This window comes from Lissotriton vulgaris, chromosome 3_1 (assembly GCF_964263255.1).
Source record: "Lissotriton vulgaris chromosome 3_1, aLisVul1.2, whole genome shotgun sequence".
Lineage (NCBI taxonomy): Eukaryota > Metazoa > Chordata > Amphibia > Caudata > Salamandridae > Lissotriton > Lissotriton vulgaris.
Window position 1 is genome coordinate 239,803,242 of NC_141689.1, and position 15,088 is coordinate 239,818,329.

General features: G+C 46.7%; 1 protein-coding gene across 2 annotated transcripts in view; it reads right to left on the reverse strand.

The window, feature by feature from the left end:
* Positions 1 to 15,088, reverse strand: part of HDHD2 (haloacid dehalogenase like hydrolase domain containing 2) — a 139,659-nt gene that overhangs the window by 21,145 nt on the left and 103,426 nt on the right. For both annotated transcript variants that reach the window (XM_086962907.1, XM_086962906.1), the window contains exon 5: positions 13,117 to 13,333. In XM_086962907.1, the coding sequence (XP_086819033.1) occupies positions 13,117 to 13,333 (217 nt within the window). The remainder of the gene's footprint in view (positions 1 to 13,116; positions 13,334 to 15,088) is intronic.

Below are 15,088 nucleotides of genomic sequence, written 5' to 3' on the forward strand. Positions count from 1 at the left end.
CTGCGGGTAAAAGGGCTGTGGATCCGAGAAAGAGGTAGAAGGAGGGGCAACAATGAACTTAATGGCTATAATTTTCTCTAAAAAATAACTATTGAGTGAGTCACAGAGGGTCTGGGATGGAGAAGGTTTAAGAGTAACTCTATCCGAAAAAGCCAAGTCTTGCACAATAGAGAAGATTTCTCTCGGCTGATTTTCGGCGAGCAAGATTTTGGAGGAAAAGTACTCGGTCTTAGCGAGGAGAATGGACTTCTTGTATTGGTTCAGAAGTATGGTATATCGAATTTTAAGAGTGGGACAATAGGCACGTCGCCAGGCACGCTCCGCTTGCCGGAGAGCCAGCTTTTTCTCCTTAAGTGCGGTGTTGAACCACCTGTTAGCGTCATAATCGCGCCTGGCAGTGACTCACCTGAGTGGGGCCAGCTGATCACAGCCTGTGCTGAGCCACTTGTTTAAGGAGTCCATTTGAGAATGAAAAGGGAGATCTTGAAGATTAGGGCAAGAGGCAGAAAGGGAGGAACAGAGAGATGTCATGTCCACATGATTCCAATTACGGGCCCAAGTGTTCCTAGGAAGGGGAGGTTTCTTAACAAGGCTTAGGTGCAAAGAAAAGGAGATTAAAGAATGGTCAGACCAAACACATGGGGAAACCACAGGGGAGGAAACAGGACAATTGAGCGACCAAACCTGGTCTAAAATGTGGCCGTGAGTGTGAGTGGGGGTGTGAACATGGGACACAAAATTGAAAGAGCAGAGAGAATCAGAAAATTCTTTAGATGAAAGATCCTCAGCCGGGTCGGAGGGCCAGTAGTTAAAATCGCCAAGCACCAGGATTGAGGAATTGTTCACTGCTAGAGTAGCCAGCAGGTCCTGGATGGCGGGAAGGAAGTGCGAAGTAGGTTGTGGGGGACGATACATAAGCAAATAGGTGAGAGGTGGCAAAGAGGAGGCAGAGCGGACGACTAAATAGTCAACCATTGCAATGGGAAGGGCTGATAATATCTGGAATTGAAGGTCCGCACGGGCAATGAGAGCAACGCCACCGCCAGCCTTGCCGACTGGTCGGTCGGCGCGGATGGCGTAATAGGGGGAAGGAAGGGTAGCCAAGAGAGTTGGAAGTGAGTCTGGACAGAACCAAGTCTCTGTGAGAAATAGTAAATCAGGTTGATGCGTGTCTAGCAGAACAAAGAGTTTGTGATAATGCTTGACCGCAGATCTGGTGTTTAAGAGGAGGACGGAAATTACAGGGCTCGCAGGGAGCGAAGGGGGCGGCTCTGGGGGGCTAGAGGGAGGAGGGACTGGGGCCAGACTATGGGAAATAAGAGGAGTCTGAGTAAGGCCGAGTTTGGAAATTTTGGCAATGGTGGAATCTGCCAAAATCCACGGTCCCTGCATGGATCGAAGCTGGGCTGATGAAAAGGTTAAAAATTGGGCAGAGTGGAGTGCCCCTAGCCCCGGCCGGCCGCGGACGGGCGCAGACGGGCTTGCCTTTGGCGCGCCTTCGGCGCACCCGCTGCGCGCGTCTGCTGCGTGTTCGCATGGGGCGTTGGTTTTGAAGGGCTGAGAGCGCGATGACTGGTGCGCAGCCTTCAAGACACCACTGCCCCTCCCAATATGGCGCTCGCTACACCGTCAGCCCTCCGGGACAATCGGCACTCATCCGTACCGGACCGGGGCTAGGGGAGCAGGAAACAACAGGGAGGGCAGGCAGCAATAAGGTGAGAACAGAGAGAATACAATGTTAAAAGTAATAATCAGATTTAAAATTTCGCTGGCCGAGCCCACACGCGACCGCAGCAGCCTCGAACCCACTGCCACTGGGTTTCCGGTATCCGCTGCGCGTTCGCAAGGGACGCTGGTTTTGAAGGGCTGAGAGCGCGATGACTGGTGCGCAGCCTTCAAGACACCACTGCCCCTCCCAATATGGCGCTCGTTACCCCGTTAGCCCTCCGGGACAATCGGCACTCAGCCGTGCCGGACCGGGGCTGGGGGAGCAGGAAACAACAGGGAGGGCAGGCAATAAGGTGAGAACAGAGAGAATACAATGTTAAAAGTAATAATCAGATTTAAAATTTCGCTGGCCGAGCCCACACGCGACCGTAGCTGCCTCGAACCCACTGCCACTGGGTTTCTGGTATCCGCTGCGCGTTCGCAAGGGACGCTGGTTTTGAAGGGCTGAGAGCGCGATGACTGGTGCGCAGCCTTCAAGACACAACTGCCCCTCACAATATAGTGCTCGCTACCCCGTCAGCCCTCCGGGACAATCGGCACTCAGCCGTGCCGGACCGGGGCTAGGGGAGCAGGAAACAACAGGGAGGGCAGGCAGCAATAAGGTGAGAACAGAGAGCTGTTCCCAGTGCGGTCAACCACCAGGAGTCGTCCCAGGCCGAGGGGGTGGAGCCGAGGATGAGGACTTTCGTCTTGTCCGAGTTTAGCTTCAGTAGGCTGTTCCTAATCCACTCAGCGACTGCTTTCATTCCTTCGTGGAGGTTGGTTTTGGCGGTGAGGGGGTCCTTGGTGAGGGAGAGGATCAGCTAGGTGTCGTCGGCGTAGGAGATGATGTTGAGGTCATGCAGTCGGGCGACGTGGGCGAGTGGTGCCATGTAGATGTTGAACAATGTTGGGCTGAGGGATGAGCCCTGGGGTACGCCGCAGATGATCTTGGTGGCTTCGGAGCAAAAAGGGGGAGGCGGATGCTCTGTTTTCTGCCGGAGAGGAAGGAGGTGGTTCAGTCCAGAGCCTTGTCTTGGATCCCAGTCTCGTGGAAGAGTGTGCGTAGGGTGCGATGGCAGATGGTGTTGAAGGCAGCTGACAATTCCAGGAGGATGAGGGCTGCGGTTTCCCTGTTGTCCAGCAGGGTCCTGATGTCATCGGTGGCGGCAACGAGGGCATTTTCGGTGCTGTGGTTGCTGTGAAACCCGGACTGGGATGGGTCCAGGATGCTGTTCTCCTCGAGGTAGCAGGTCAGTTGTCTGTTGACGGTCAGCAACTTCCCCCTCACTGGAGGAGAGGTCAACCTCTGAAAACTGAAGGAAGAGGATGGCTTACTCATGAAGGGATTAGGTGAGAGCAGAGAGACGGCTATTGCCAAATGTTTGGCACAAGGGAGATCAGAGGTGAGACAGACATGTCAGGTTTGGAGAAGAGAATATAAGAGTATTGCCCATGTTATGGGTAGTTCCCATAACATGTTGGTACAAGTTTCAATTTTGGCATGATTCAAGTAAGTGTGTGGCCACATAATCAGAAGAGGCTGCAATAGGAAGATTAAAACAATTAAATAGTTTTAAAAGATGAGACCAAAAAAGGCAAATATGGGATATTTCAAGACTTCTTTATATATAGTTCATTAGGCGGTCACAGAAAGTGTGTGACCAAAATGGATGCGGTCACAGATTAGTTTGTGTTAAAAGCAGCCAGGTTTTAGTCTTTTCTACTGCTTATCTTCAGATAGCGGTGCATTGCCCAGATGTCAATAGATATTAGCAATTTTGTAGACAATGAATAGGATTGTCAAGGTCTTTATTGAGTTTTAAGACAATCTGTGTGTCGTCCGCATACAGGAAGCATGTCTATCTGAATGACTCAAAAAGATATGTCTAAAGGAGGAAGGAACAGTTTCAGCTGATTATGGTGACAAAATACAGCTCTGGGAACATCACACATAAGCTGATTTTGGGGGAGGGGGTGAAAATAAAATTAGACAATTAAAGTCCATGACTCAAGAAAGCTTGCAGCCAGGTTAGGGTCACAACTAACAACCTTCATGTACAATGTAGATGTAGATATAATTTCATTAACCTTATGCTAATGTCACCAAGAATGAGAAAGCACTACGGAGCCATACTAATGAAGACGATGCTTTACAAATGTGCTCTCCATAATGTAATATATAAAATAACATTGCTCATTTATTTAATTAGTTTTTTATCACGTTGGTGTGTTGTCTTGCGGCCACTGCTGAAGTGATGATGGAAATAACCCAGTTAGGAAAAAAAATGATTTTCATGAAGAATTGTAGAACTGAATCACATAGGTCAACAGTGAGGTCCACAACAGAACAACAGAGTGATAATTTTATTCTACCTGAGAATATCAGATGAGAAAGGGAGATCTCAATGAAAGTTAGAGCCCAGTCCCTATGACATGTTTGTGGAAAACAGCTGTGGAAAAGACAATGAAGGCACTTTAGGGCTGAAGAAATATCCTATTGCTTTCTGACATTGTAGCATACTTCGGCCACCTGATTTAATATCCTATGGGCCAGGATTACTAAGGGCTTCCGCTGGCCTTGAGTGACGCAAGTCCCTGCAGGCAATGCAAGTTCTTTAGTGAGATTTACTAAGCCACCCAAAGACACCTTGCATGACTCTGTGTGAGTTAGTAAATCCAAAGAAGCGCAAGGCAGCGCATTTCACTGCCTTAAGTTACCTTGCGGCACGGATCGATTGTTCCCAAGCATCCACCCATGGATTTCACTGCATTTCCACATTTGTAAACCTGGGAATACGTAAAATATGTTCTGCCTTTCAGTCGTAACGAGGAGTAATATCTTTATTTATCCTTGTTACTTCATTTTACTATGTGTGATGCCTTGCTCATCGCTCACCGAATAAGCACTGGCAAAGCCAATCGGTCTCGCCTAAGCATGATCTATTATCTTTGCCATTGTCTTTTAGCCATGTTGTACAGCAGTGTAGCTGATGCTCAGCATGGCTAAAGGTTAGTGGCATGGCGCAGAGAAGAGTGGAATGGAGAACATTGGTGTGGAGTAGAGTGGTGTGGCATAGAATATCTTAGAGTGGATTGGCGTGGAGTGGCATTGAGTAGAGTGGAGTGGAGTGACATAGAGTAAAGTGGCCTAGAGTGGAGTGGTGAAGAGTGGAGTGAAGTAGATGGAGTAGCCATGAGTAGAGTGGTAAAGAGTAGAGTGCAGTAGGCTAGAGTATCTTAGAGTAGAGTGGTGTCGAAATACAGTGGGGTAGAGTGCCATAGAGTGAATAGAAGATAGTAGAGTGGCGTAGAGTGACATAGTAGAGTGTCAGAGAGTGGAGTGGAGTGGCTCAGAGTAGAGTCATGTAGATTGGAGTGACGTGGAGTGGTGAGGAGTAAAGTGACATGGAGCAGAGTGGCATAGAGTGGAGTTACGTACAGTGGAGTGACAGAATGGAGTGCGTAAAGTGGAGAGGGAGAGTGGAGTGGCTTATAATGGCATGGAGTGGGGTAGAGTGGCATGGAATATCATAGAGTGTAGTGTATAGAGCAGAGAGGAGAAGAGTGGTGTAGCGTGGAGTGGTGTAGGGTGGCATAGAGTTGAGTGCATAGACTACAGTGGTGAAGAGTAGAGTGGCATTGAGTGGCGTACACTGGACTGGCTTAGAATGAAATGAAGTAGCATAGAGTGACTTGGAGTTCCCTAGAATGTATAGAGTGACAAAGATATTGATGGTATATCATATCACATTTATCACATATGCACAGTGGATCCTTTAATAGAGGTTGACCAAAAGATTCAGATGAATCCCCATTCGAGAATGCATCCACCATACAGTATTAACATCCAAAACTAAGGGGTTCAGAGGTCGTCACTGTGAGCGGAGTCACTATTACAAACAAGTTTTCAAGAAATTAAATCACTAACCACAACCTTACCTTGACTCCACACAAAATCTGGGACTGTAGATACGAGATATTTATTCTGTGAGTTTTATGATAAACACCAGCCACCAATCAAAACTGACAACTAGATACCAGTAATTACCATAAATACCAATAGACCTGATGCATGTGGGAGACTTCCAGTTTTATAAGCCAAAATTGGCTTTATTTTGGCAGTCTCACACCTGAAATTGCCTTCGCTTCAATTGAAGTCAATGGGTAAAATACATTCTCCCGATTTTTGTTTCAAAATCTCCCACTTCCCTGTGTAAAATATTGGCATATATGAATTAATGCTACATGTATTCCATGTCGAAATGTTTTCTGCAATAAAAGTTACACTGTCCCGCATCCTCCCAAAAATATTAAACTGCGATTTACTCTTTCCCACACCCTAGAGAGATTCTGCTCTTAAAGCACTCTTCTATAAGAAAACACGAACAAAGCCCATTTTGCTATTGGACCTGACATGGTAAAAGCTTAAGCCATTTCCAGCTGTTAGTAGAAGTTTCTTGTGTTCCCCACCCCAAGTCAGCTAAGGTTTTATACTAAACTTTGTGGCAATTACTGGGATCCCAGTATTTGAATATAAATTAAACCCTCATGTAGACAATTTGAATCCTCACACATATGATAATGAGATTAATACCCTCTGCCCTAAAACCAAGACCTTTCCCAAAACATCAAAAGTTGGTAAAGCCATTCTCTGTGTCAGGATGTTTAGTTAACTTCTGTGCAGCATCAGAATACAAACGAAGCGCAAAGATCCTTCATAGATGAACAGAGTTAGTGTCAATCTTCGATCGTACCAAAAAAGGCAAATTAAAATCAAATTTACCCTAATAACCGCTCAAACCACGTGGTACAACTCTAATCAATGTAAATTAAACCCTGTGAAAAAGAATGAGATATAATCCACAATATGAAGCAAATTTCATTTAAAAAAAAATCCTGTATCAGAAAGTGCATTACCCCACCGACCTCAATCGGAGAATTTCAAGTCCAACAGTCTATCTTTCAAAAACTTTAATTAATGAATCATTATCCAACTCAGCGATGGGCTAATGGGATCAATCTGGCACAGATCCATGCTGCAACAACCTGGGGAAGCACAGGAAAGCTGGGCTACACGAATGAAGTAGTACTTCGAGTAAGCCCACTAATAGCTTCTGTTAGATTTGGGGGTCTCTAGTTGGCACAGGTAGGTACTTGTGACAAATAGGGACCCTTACCTCTAGTCAAGGTAAGGGGGTACACTCCTAAAATAACCCCTGCTCACCCCCTTAGTAGCTTGGCACGAGCAGACAGGCTTATCTCAGAGGCGGTGTGTAAAGCATTTGTGAACACATACAGTTATCAAGTGACAACACTACAGATGGACACCACACAGGTTTTATATAAAAAAATAGGTATTCTTTATATAGATTTACCACAAGACCACAAACAAAAGAAATCCACAATACTGTACTGAAAATGGTAGAATTAGCTTAGTTCTCTTTGGATCTTAAGATGCGACACTTTGAGTCAATGTACCTAAAGATGCGACACGCAGGGCAACAAAAGTGTTGCAGGAAAGGTGATGTGGTAGTCCCTTACATGCAAGGACAGTGATGCTTTGAAGATCTGGTGCAAAGAAACAAAGATGGCATTTTCTCCATGATGCGACACGCTTCCCGGTGATGCGGCGGCGTCTGCTGCGATGTCGATCCACTACCCGACAATGCGAGATGCTTGACACGATGCGAGCCGCGACAGGTCCTGCGACACGCTTCCCAGTGATGCGGCGGCGTCTGCGGCGACGTCGATCCTCTCTCCTGGCGATGCGAGTTGCTTCCACGATGCAAGCCGCAACAGGCCTTGTGACACTCTTCCCGGTGATGCGGCGGCGTCTGCTGCGACGTCGATCCTCTTCTCCGGCGGTGAGCCGCGACAGGCCCAGCAACACACTTCTCGGAGATGTGGTGCCGTCTGGTGCGACGTCGATCCTCTACTCCTGCGACACGCTTCCCAGTGATGCGGCGGCGTCTGCTGCAACGTCGATCCTCTCCTCCTGCGATGCGAGGCGCTTCGTGTTGTGAAGCAGCAGCTGCAGTTCTGCAACACGCTTCTTGATCTTGAGTCGCGCGTCCAGCTTCTTGCGACACCCAAGTCCCCAAAAAGTCCAACACAACTGCAGGCACTTCAGGAGAACTCTTGAGGAGCTGGTGGGTGAAGTCTGTTGTCCCTGAGACTTCAGCAGGAGGCAAGCTCTGTTCCAAGCCCTTGGAGATCCTTACACAAGTTGATGAAAGTACACACAAAGTTCCTCTCTCCTTTCTTTGGCAGTCAGGCAACCACTGCAGGCCAAGCCCCCAAGCAGCACTTCAGCTTAGGGGTAGTCTCTCCTCAGTTTCTTCAAGTTCCTCTCCTCAGCAAAGGTTTCTACTTGTTTGTCCAAAAGTGATCTAATTTCTTGGGATCAGGGTCCCAATATTTATATTCCAGAATCCTTTGTCCTCTGAGGGCAGAGGGGCCTTTGCCTAGTCCAAACCAGTTCTGGAGCACTCTGTTGACATGACTCCTTCCTTCCTTTCACAGTGCAGGGCAGAACCATCAGCCGCCCACAGGAGGTGGAGCCAGCATTGTGGAGGAAAGGCACAGCCCTGGAGCACTCTGTTGACATGACTGCTTCTCTCCTTTCACAGTGCAGGGCAGAGACATCCGAAGCACCACAGCGGGCGGAGCCAGCTTTGTGGAGGGAAGGCACAGCCCTATTCAGATCCCAGGTGCAACTCCTCCCTCCCATCTAGATGCAGAGCTCTCTATTCACCACTGGGCTGACTCACCCTGTCTCCTGGAATCCCCCAACCCTGTCACTCAAACTCCAGACAAGGAATATACAACCTAGCAGAGGCAGGCTTGGATAGTTAGACAAGAAAATACATACTTTCTAAAAGTGGTATTTTCAAACACAGAATGTTAAAACCAACTTCATTAAAAGATGTATTTTTTCATTCTGAGTTCAGGCATACTAAACTCAAATTTCTACCTAGTTCCCTGAGTCAGTTAGGATTATAAAATGTAATAATCTAACTGCCCATTCTGGCCTATAGAGAAAAGGTAGCCATGCAATAGAGAAAAACGAAAATGGCTGTAATTCACTAATAGGACATGCCACACACACCAGGGCATGTCCTACCTTATACTTACAATGCCCCTTGGACTTACCATAGGGGTGTCTGATATGAAGAAAAGGGAAGGTTTAGGGACTGGCAAGTGGGTGCACTTGCCCAGTCAGCATGGCAGTACCAGAATACACACTGGCTCTGCAATGGCAACACTTAGACACACTTTTACAGGCTGCTTCTGTGGGGACACAACCAGTGCTGCAAACCCACCAGCAGCATTTGGATTTACCAGTCCTTGGCACCCCTTGTGCACTGTACTAGGGTCTGACAAGTAAACCAAATCAGCCAACCATTGAGTCACTAATCCATACATCAATTTACAATAGGGAGAGCATATGCACTTTAGAACTGATCAGCAGTGGTAAAGTGCCCAGAGTCATAAAACCAACAAAACAGGTCAAACAAAATACAGGAGGAAGGCAAAAAGTTCAGGGATGACCCTGCAAAAAGGGCCAAGTCCAACAGCTTAATAGTATAAGAGTGGTACAAAAAGCATGCACTAGGCTTCAACTACATCAGGGGTACGGATAATCCTGAATATCTCCGTCCATCTAACACACATCTTCTCAGCCAAGAATAAAGAGCACCAATAAACAAAAACAAGAAAAAAAATGGTATTATGTGGCCAGAATTGACTGCGTCATAGAGCTTTTTTAAAAGACATCTTGCACACCAACGCACACGACTTTTTCCGTGATAAGATCTTAACGATTAAGCAGAACATCTCCACACTCCCATCATCCGCCCCAGTGGATGACATCTATTTCAATCCCTCAACTTTACATTCCTACCCCCTTATTGATTTGAAAACTTTCTTGACATTATTGTCTAGAGTCAAATCAGGATCCCCTATGGATGTCTGCCCCCCCCATATCATGAAAGAAATTGGTCGAGCTATGCCCAACAGCATGATATCCCTACTCAACGACTCTCTCACGTCAGGGACAGTACCTAGCAGCTTCAAACAGGCCTTACTCATTCCCCTCACCAAGAAGCCTGGCATCGACCCGCTCGACCTTACGAACTATCGGCCCATATCTTTGCTACCTTTTCTATCGAAAATGCTGGAGGCGCACGTCACCAATTGCCTCTCTAACTTCGTGGAGGAAACAGAATATCTCCAACCCAACCAAGCAGGCTTTCGACCTGGTCACTCCACTGAGGCAGTAATATTGGCAGTCCAGAACACCTTGAGGTCCAACGCTGATAACAACCTTCATCAAGCCTTAGTACTTCTCGACTTGTCCGCGGCATTCGACACGGTTGACTATTCCATTCTGGTCAACCGTGTCGAACAGGCGGGTCTTAGAGACTCTGCCCTAGCCTGGTTAAAATCGTTCATCTCCGAACGCACCCAATCGGTTCGCTTAGGCTCTTTTTCTGCCGCCAAGGTCAAGTCTTTCTGTGGGGTGCCCCAGGGCTCCTCACTATCCCCCCTGTTGTTCAATCTGTACATGCGGCCCCTCCTCTTTGCCCTGAGTAAGCATAAAGTCACTGTATATAACTATGCAGATGACTTACAGCTTATCTTTGTTCTCAATTCCCCTAACGCGGTGGAGGACTTCCAAGCCACCATGACCCTAATCCAGAGCTGGATGTCCTCAAATCACCTCAAGTTAAACCCGGGGAAAACTGAGTTGATTCTGCCCGGCAAGAGCGAAATCAGTTGGAGCCCTAACTTCTGGCCGTCGGACATGGGTCTTCCCCCTAAGAAATCTTCCACTGTAAAAAGCCTGGGGATAACCATCAACGGGGACCTCTCGCTAAAATCCCAAATTGGTACCGTGGTCTCCTCTGGATTTTTCCAACTAAGGAAAATCCGGAAAATCGCCCATTTCCTCACTCCCTCCGCCTTAATCCAGGTAGTCATGGCCCTAGTCCTCTCCCACATTGACTTTTCTAATAGCCTATACCTAGGCCTACCCGCAGGACAACTCAAAAGACTACAGTACCTGCAGAATCAGGCCGCTAGGCTGATCTGCAAAGTACCCAAACGGGAACCTATCAAACCAGGCCTGGAGAGTTTGCACTGGCTACCCGTGGCTCAAAGAGCCGAATTCAAAGCCGGGTGCATTATCTTTAAGGCTCTGCAAGGCAAGGGACCCCTATTTATCAGACAGCTGATCGGTAGATATGTCCCCTCACGGAACCTAAGATCTGCCCACAAAGACCTTTTAGAAGTTCCTCGTTTCAAGAAAAAACGACAAGGCGGCAGCAGCTTCCACTTCCTGGCAGCAACCCTATGGAACTCTTTACCACTAGCCCTCAGACAGAGTAAAGACCTCCTCGCCTTTAGAAAGGCTTTTAAAACTCACCTCTTCATAAAAGCTTACCCGAAATAACTCTTCCGGCAGACTCACCTCTTGTTATGTTTTTTATCTTACCAGCGCCAAGAAGCCCCTGGGCGTACGCGCGCTTTATAAATTTCTAATAACATAACATAACATAACACTACTGGGAAACATGTTTAAAAAAGTGAGAGGTGAGGAGGGAGGGAGCACCAGACGGAAGGAGTAGAAGGGGAGAAGAAGAAATTGTATCTCCATCACTGTGCGAGCAGGGAATGAGCACTAATTAAATTGAATGAATCTGTGATTGATCCATGCCCCACAGAAACGAATGGAAGTGACGCTTGCCGTGAGCTGGCCAATTAGAAGCCAGCAAAGAAGATTGACACTGAGGCCAACAAATGGTAAGCAATGGGTGGGCTCCAAACCCTTTATTGTAAACAATAGTGTCTTGTAAGCGAGAGCATGCGCCGGTGCAACCTGTCCAGCACAAAAACTATCCTGCCTGTAACACAAGCACATTTGCACCATTGTGAAGGGGTGCCTGTGTTGGCGCCAGGCAGCACACAGTGCACACGCATAAGGAGGCAGCGGACATATGCTGTATTTTAGTTAATATGGCTCCTTTCAGATGTCTCAGAATGCAGCAAGTTGCCTTTCTGTGCAGCGTTACGTGAAATGTTAGTAAATCTGGCCCTTGGTAGTTATGGATCTGAGATTTTGGGACACCAACAAAAACAATCTTACAGTAACACAGCCTTGAGAGAATTAAGTCTACTGTAAATTCAATGAGAGGTTGGGAATGTTGAGAGCGGATTCTTATAAGAATAGATTGATGGCGGGAGGTGGTTTGGACCATTGAATTTAGCCAATTCAGTCTCAAAGATGATTCCTAGATTGTTTTGATTTCGGTGTCTAGATTGAGGCTTGCCCTAGTACCACCGACCAAATGAAAGGGATGGGTCAGTATTAGGCACTCTCTCATTTCCAGTAAGAAGCAGGGGCGGCTCCTCCGCTAAGGCGGAAGAGCGTCGCCCCACTGAGTGTAAAAGGGAAAATAAAATGAGAATAATGCAACATTAATAACATTATGTTATTCTCATTTTATTTTTCTCTATGGAGCCGAACCCAGGTTAGGACAGGGCGGGGCTGAGCTGCATCACAGGGAGAGGGAGGACGAGTGCTATAATGTGCACTTAAGTACGACCAAAACATCACATGCATTTAGCATGTTCTCCATCCGGCTGTATTGCACAGCAGGGTGAAGAAAATGCACAGGCTCCCACTCCGTCTGAGCACCGAACCAGGCCGCTCAGACCAATCACGACGCTGCAATCATGCTGGTGACAGCAGTTTTGTGATTGGCTTTGGGGAGTCTGGGAGCCTGTGTGCTTCCTGCTTCCTGTGTAGGGCGGAGGAGAGGTGACGGCCCTCCAGGTAAGTGAATTTTTTATTTTTTTAAATGTGCTGCCGCCCCACTACTTTTCAACAGCCGCCACTGGTAAGAAGGCCGAAAGGATGTGTTCAAATGCATTTAGTGAGGCTTCCTTGGCTAATCGTGCCTATGTCAAACTGAAGAACGGTTTAGGAATGTTATGTTATGTTATGTTAAAAATACTTTTAAAGCGCGCTTACACCGAACGGTTTCATGGCGCTGTGAGCAGGGAAGAAGCAGAAAGTCAGCAGTGAAGGTTAATAGACAGATAATGTGACTATTCATAGGCTTGGCGGAACAATAACGTTTTCAGGAGAATCATCAGCATGTATCTGAAACTGGTAATGTCTGATTCCCATGACCTGTGCGAGAGGACACATGCTGACGTGGAGCAGGAGTGGTGAGAGCAAGGCGCCTTGCCAGACCCTACGCAGACTAGTTTCCAGAAACGATCACCTTCATATCAGAACTTCACTTTTAGGCGAATGCCCCACGGATGCCACCTTGATTCCTTTAGTGAAGATGAACCATTCCTGACTAGCACCAGGGACTGCAGACCCTTCACACTTACATCTCCAATCATGACCGCCTCCTCTGGGGAGCAGCCCGTGCTCCGCAGGGCTTCCAAAAAGAAGGTGCTGGATGGTTTTCCAACCACTGTGGCTTTGGTGTCGGTGGCATACTCCAGAGCAGTCACGAAAGGGCCGGGTCCCAGATACAATGCGTCCTTTTTCTTGTAATATCTCGCCTTGTGAATTGCTATCAGAGGGGCACCGTCCAGAAGCAACCTACAAGTGAGAAAAGAGCCATTATGTCTAGAGGTATGTGCTCTATGTCATTTAACAAATACATAGAGTTAAAATAACAACCATGGGTACGATTCTCGTGGGCATTTGCACATCCAAGTTGAACTCAGATAAGCAAATACCTCCATTTAGGCAAATAACCTCACATTCTGTGTTTACCAAACATGAATTTACACTCGCAAATTAACTTCTTTCAGGTAAAATTACAGCAGTATGTGGTCGTTTCAGGGCAGGGCAGATGAACGCCCACAAACTGGCACAGTTGTGGGTATTCATAAACTCTTGCCAGGTGCATCCCACCTTGAATGCCACTGTAGATTTATTCCTGCAAAAGGACAGGATAAACTTTCTATTCAAGGTACAAGAAGACGGGGTTCTTCTCCAGAATAAAATATGTTCCTACGAAGGAAGAAAACCCAGACAAATATTGCAGGGAGCAACAGCACTTTTGAAAAGTATTTCCGCATGAATATGGACATGTTTTATATGAATTCTGAATGTGAGTAACTTATAACTCACCAACATTTCCAGAACCACTCATCTGAAACTGTGACAACCCCCCCTAGAACTACTCCTGGAATCCTCTGAGGATTCCAAAAAGTCTAGTTTCAACCTTGTGCATAACGTCTACTAAATTGACAGATTTTTTCCCGAACTGGAGCTCATGTTCCAGATCACCCTTGAAGCAAGCCGCCTGGCACTGCCAAGCACAGACGAGCAGCTTGCTACAAATCGCCCACGGAAGTTTATTTCAGTGCCATAAACCGTTTGAATGCTATCTACAAGAATGACGAAAGGCGGGCACATAACTTCCTGCTAGCTACAGCACATAAGTCACGTATGACTTTAAGTAAAAAGCTTTACTGCCATCATCAGAAGCATTAATAATTATGCAAAGCCTGGGAACTGCTTCAAAGAGCTGGCCTCAAAATGCTCTGTGTGTACACGGGAGCTGCAATCAGCAACTCTGACACATAGCACATAATGGATGAATGACAGCCGAACCTGCGTATATTAAACTGCAATAAAACCAAAACTTGTTCACATTGCAGTTCAGCCGTTTCTAAACGCTGTAATTAATAGGTGTTTCCTTTACTAAATTTAACGGGAGTTAATTTACAACATCAGAACTTTTAAGGCTCGGCTGGCCTCGCCAAGATTTCAACCATGGTCGTCCTGCAGATAACAGCAGATGTCAGCAGTGAGCATTAACTCACGGGGAAAACTCTCCAGACTGGGCACAAACACTGATTTATGCCCCTTTATGGTCCAAGCAGTAGCAGGTAGGTCAGTATGTAGCTGCCATGTTTCTCAGGTCCATGCGTCATGCGCTGCTCCAGTCCAGGTTTTCTTATTTGAACTATAGAAAAAGAAGAGCTAATTAAACTTATAAAACGACAGAAGAACGGCGCTCCAGGACCAAATGGAATTCCATTTGCGCTTTTGAAAGAAAATCCAGATCTATGGGCAACAATCCTACAGAAGGTGTACTTAGAAGGTGTGCTGACTGGAAGGGGACCTAAGTCATGGCGTGGATCCCTAATAACCCCAATCTTTAAAAAAGGAAATTGGGCACTGCCGGAAAATTACAGGTTGATAACATTGCAAGACTCAGATGCCAAGCTATTTGCCAGATTAATACTAACTAAACTAACTGACTGTGCGACGGAAGAAAAAAGAATGCCTTTAAACCAAACAGGCTTTATTCAAGGACTAGGAACTACTACTAATATAATG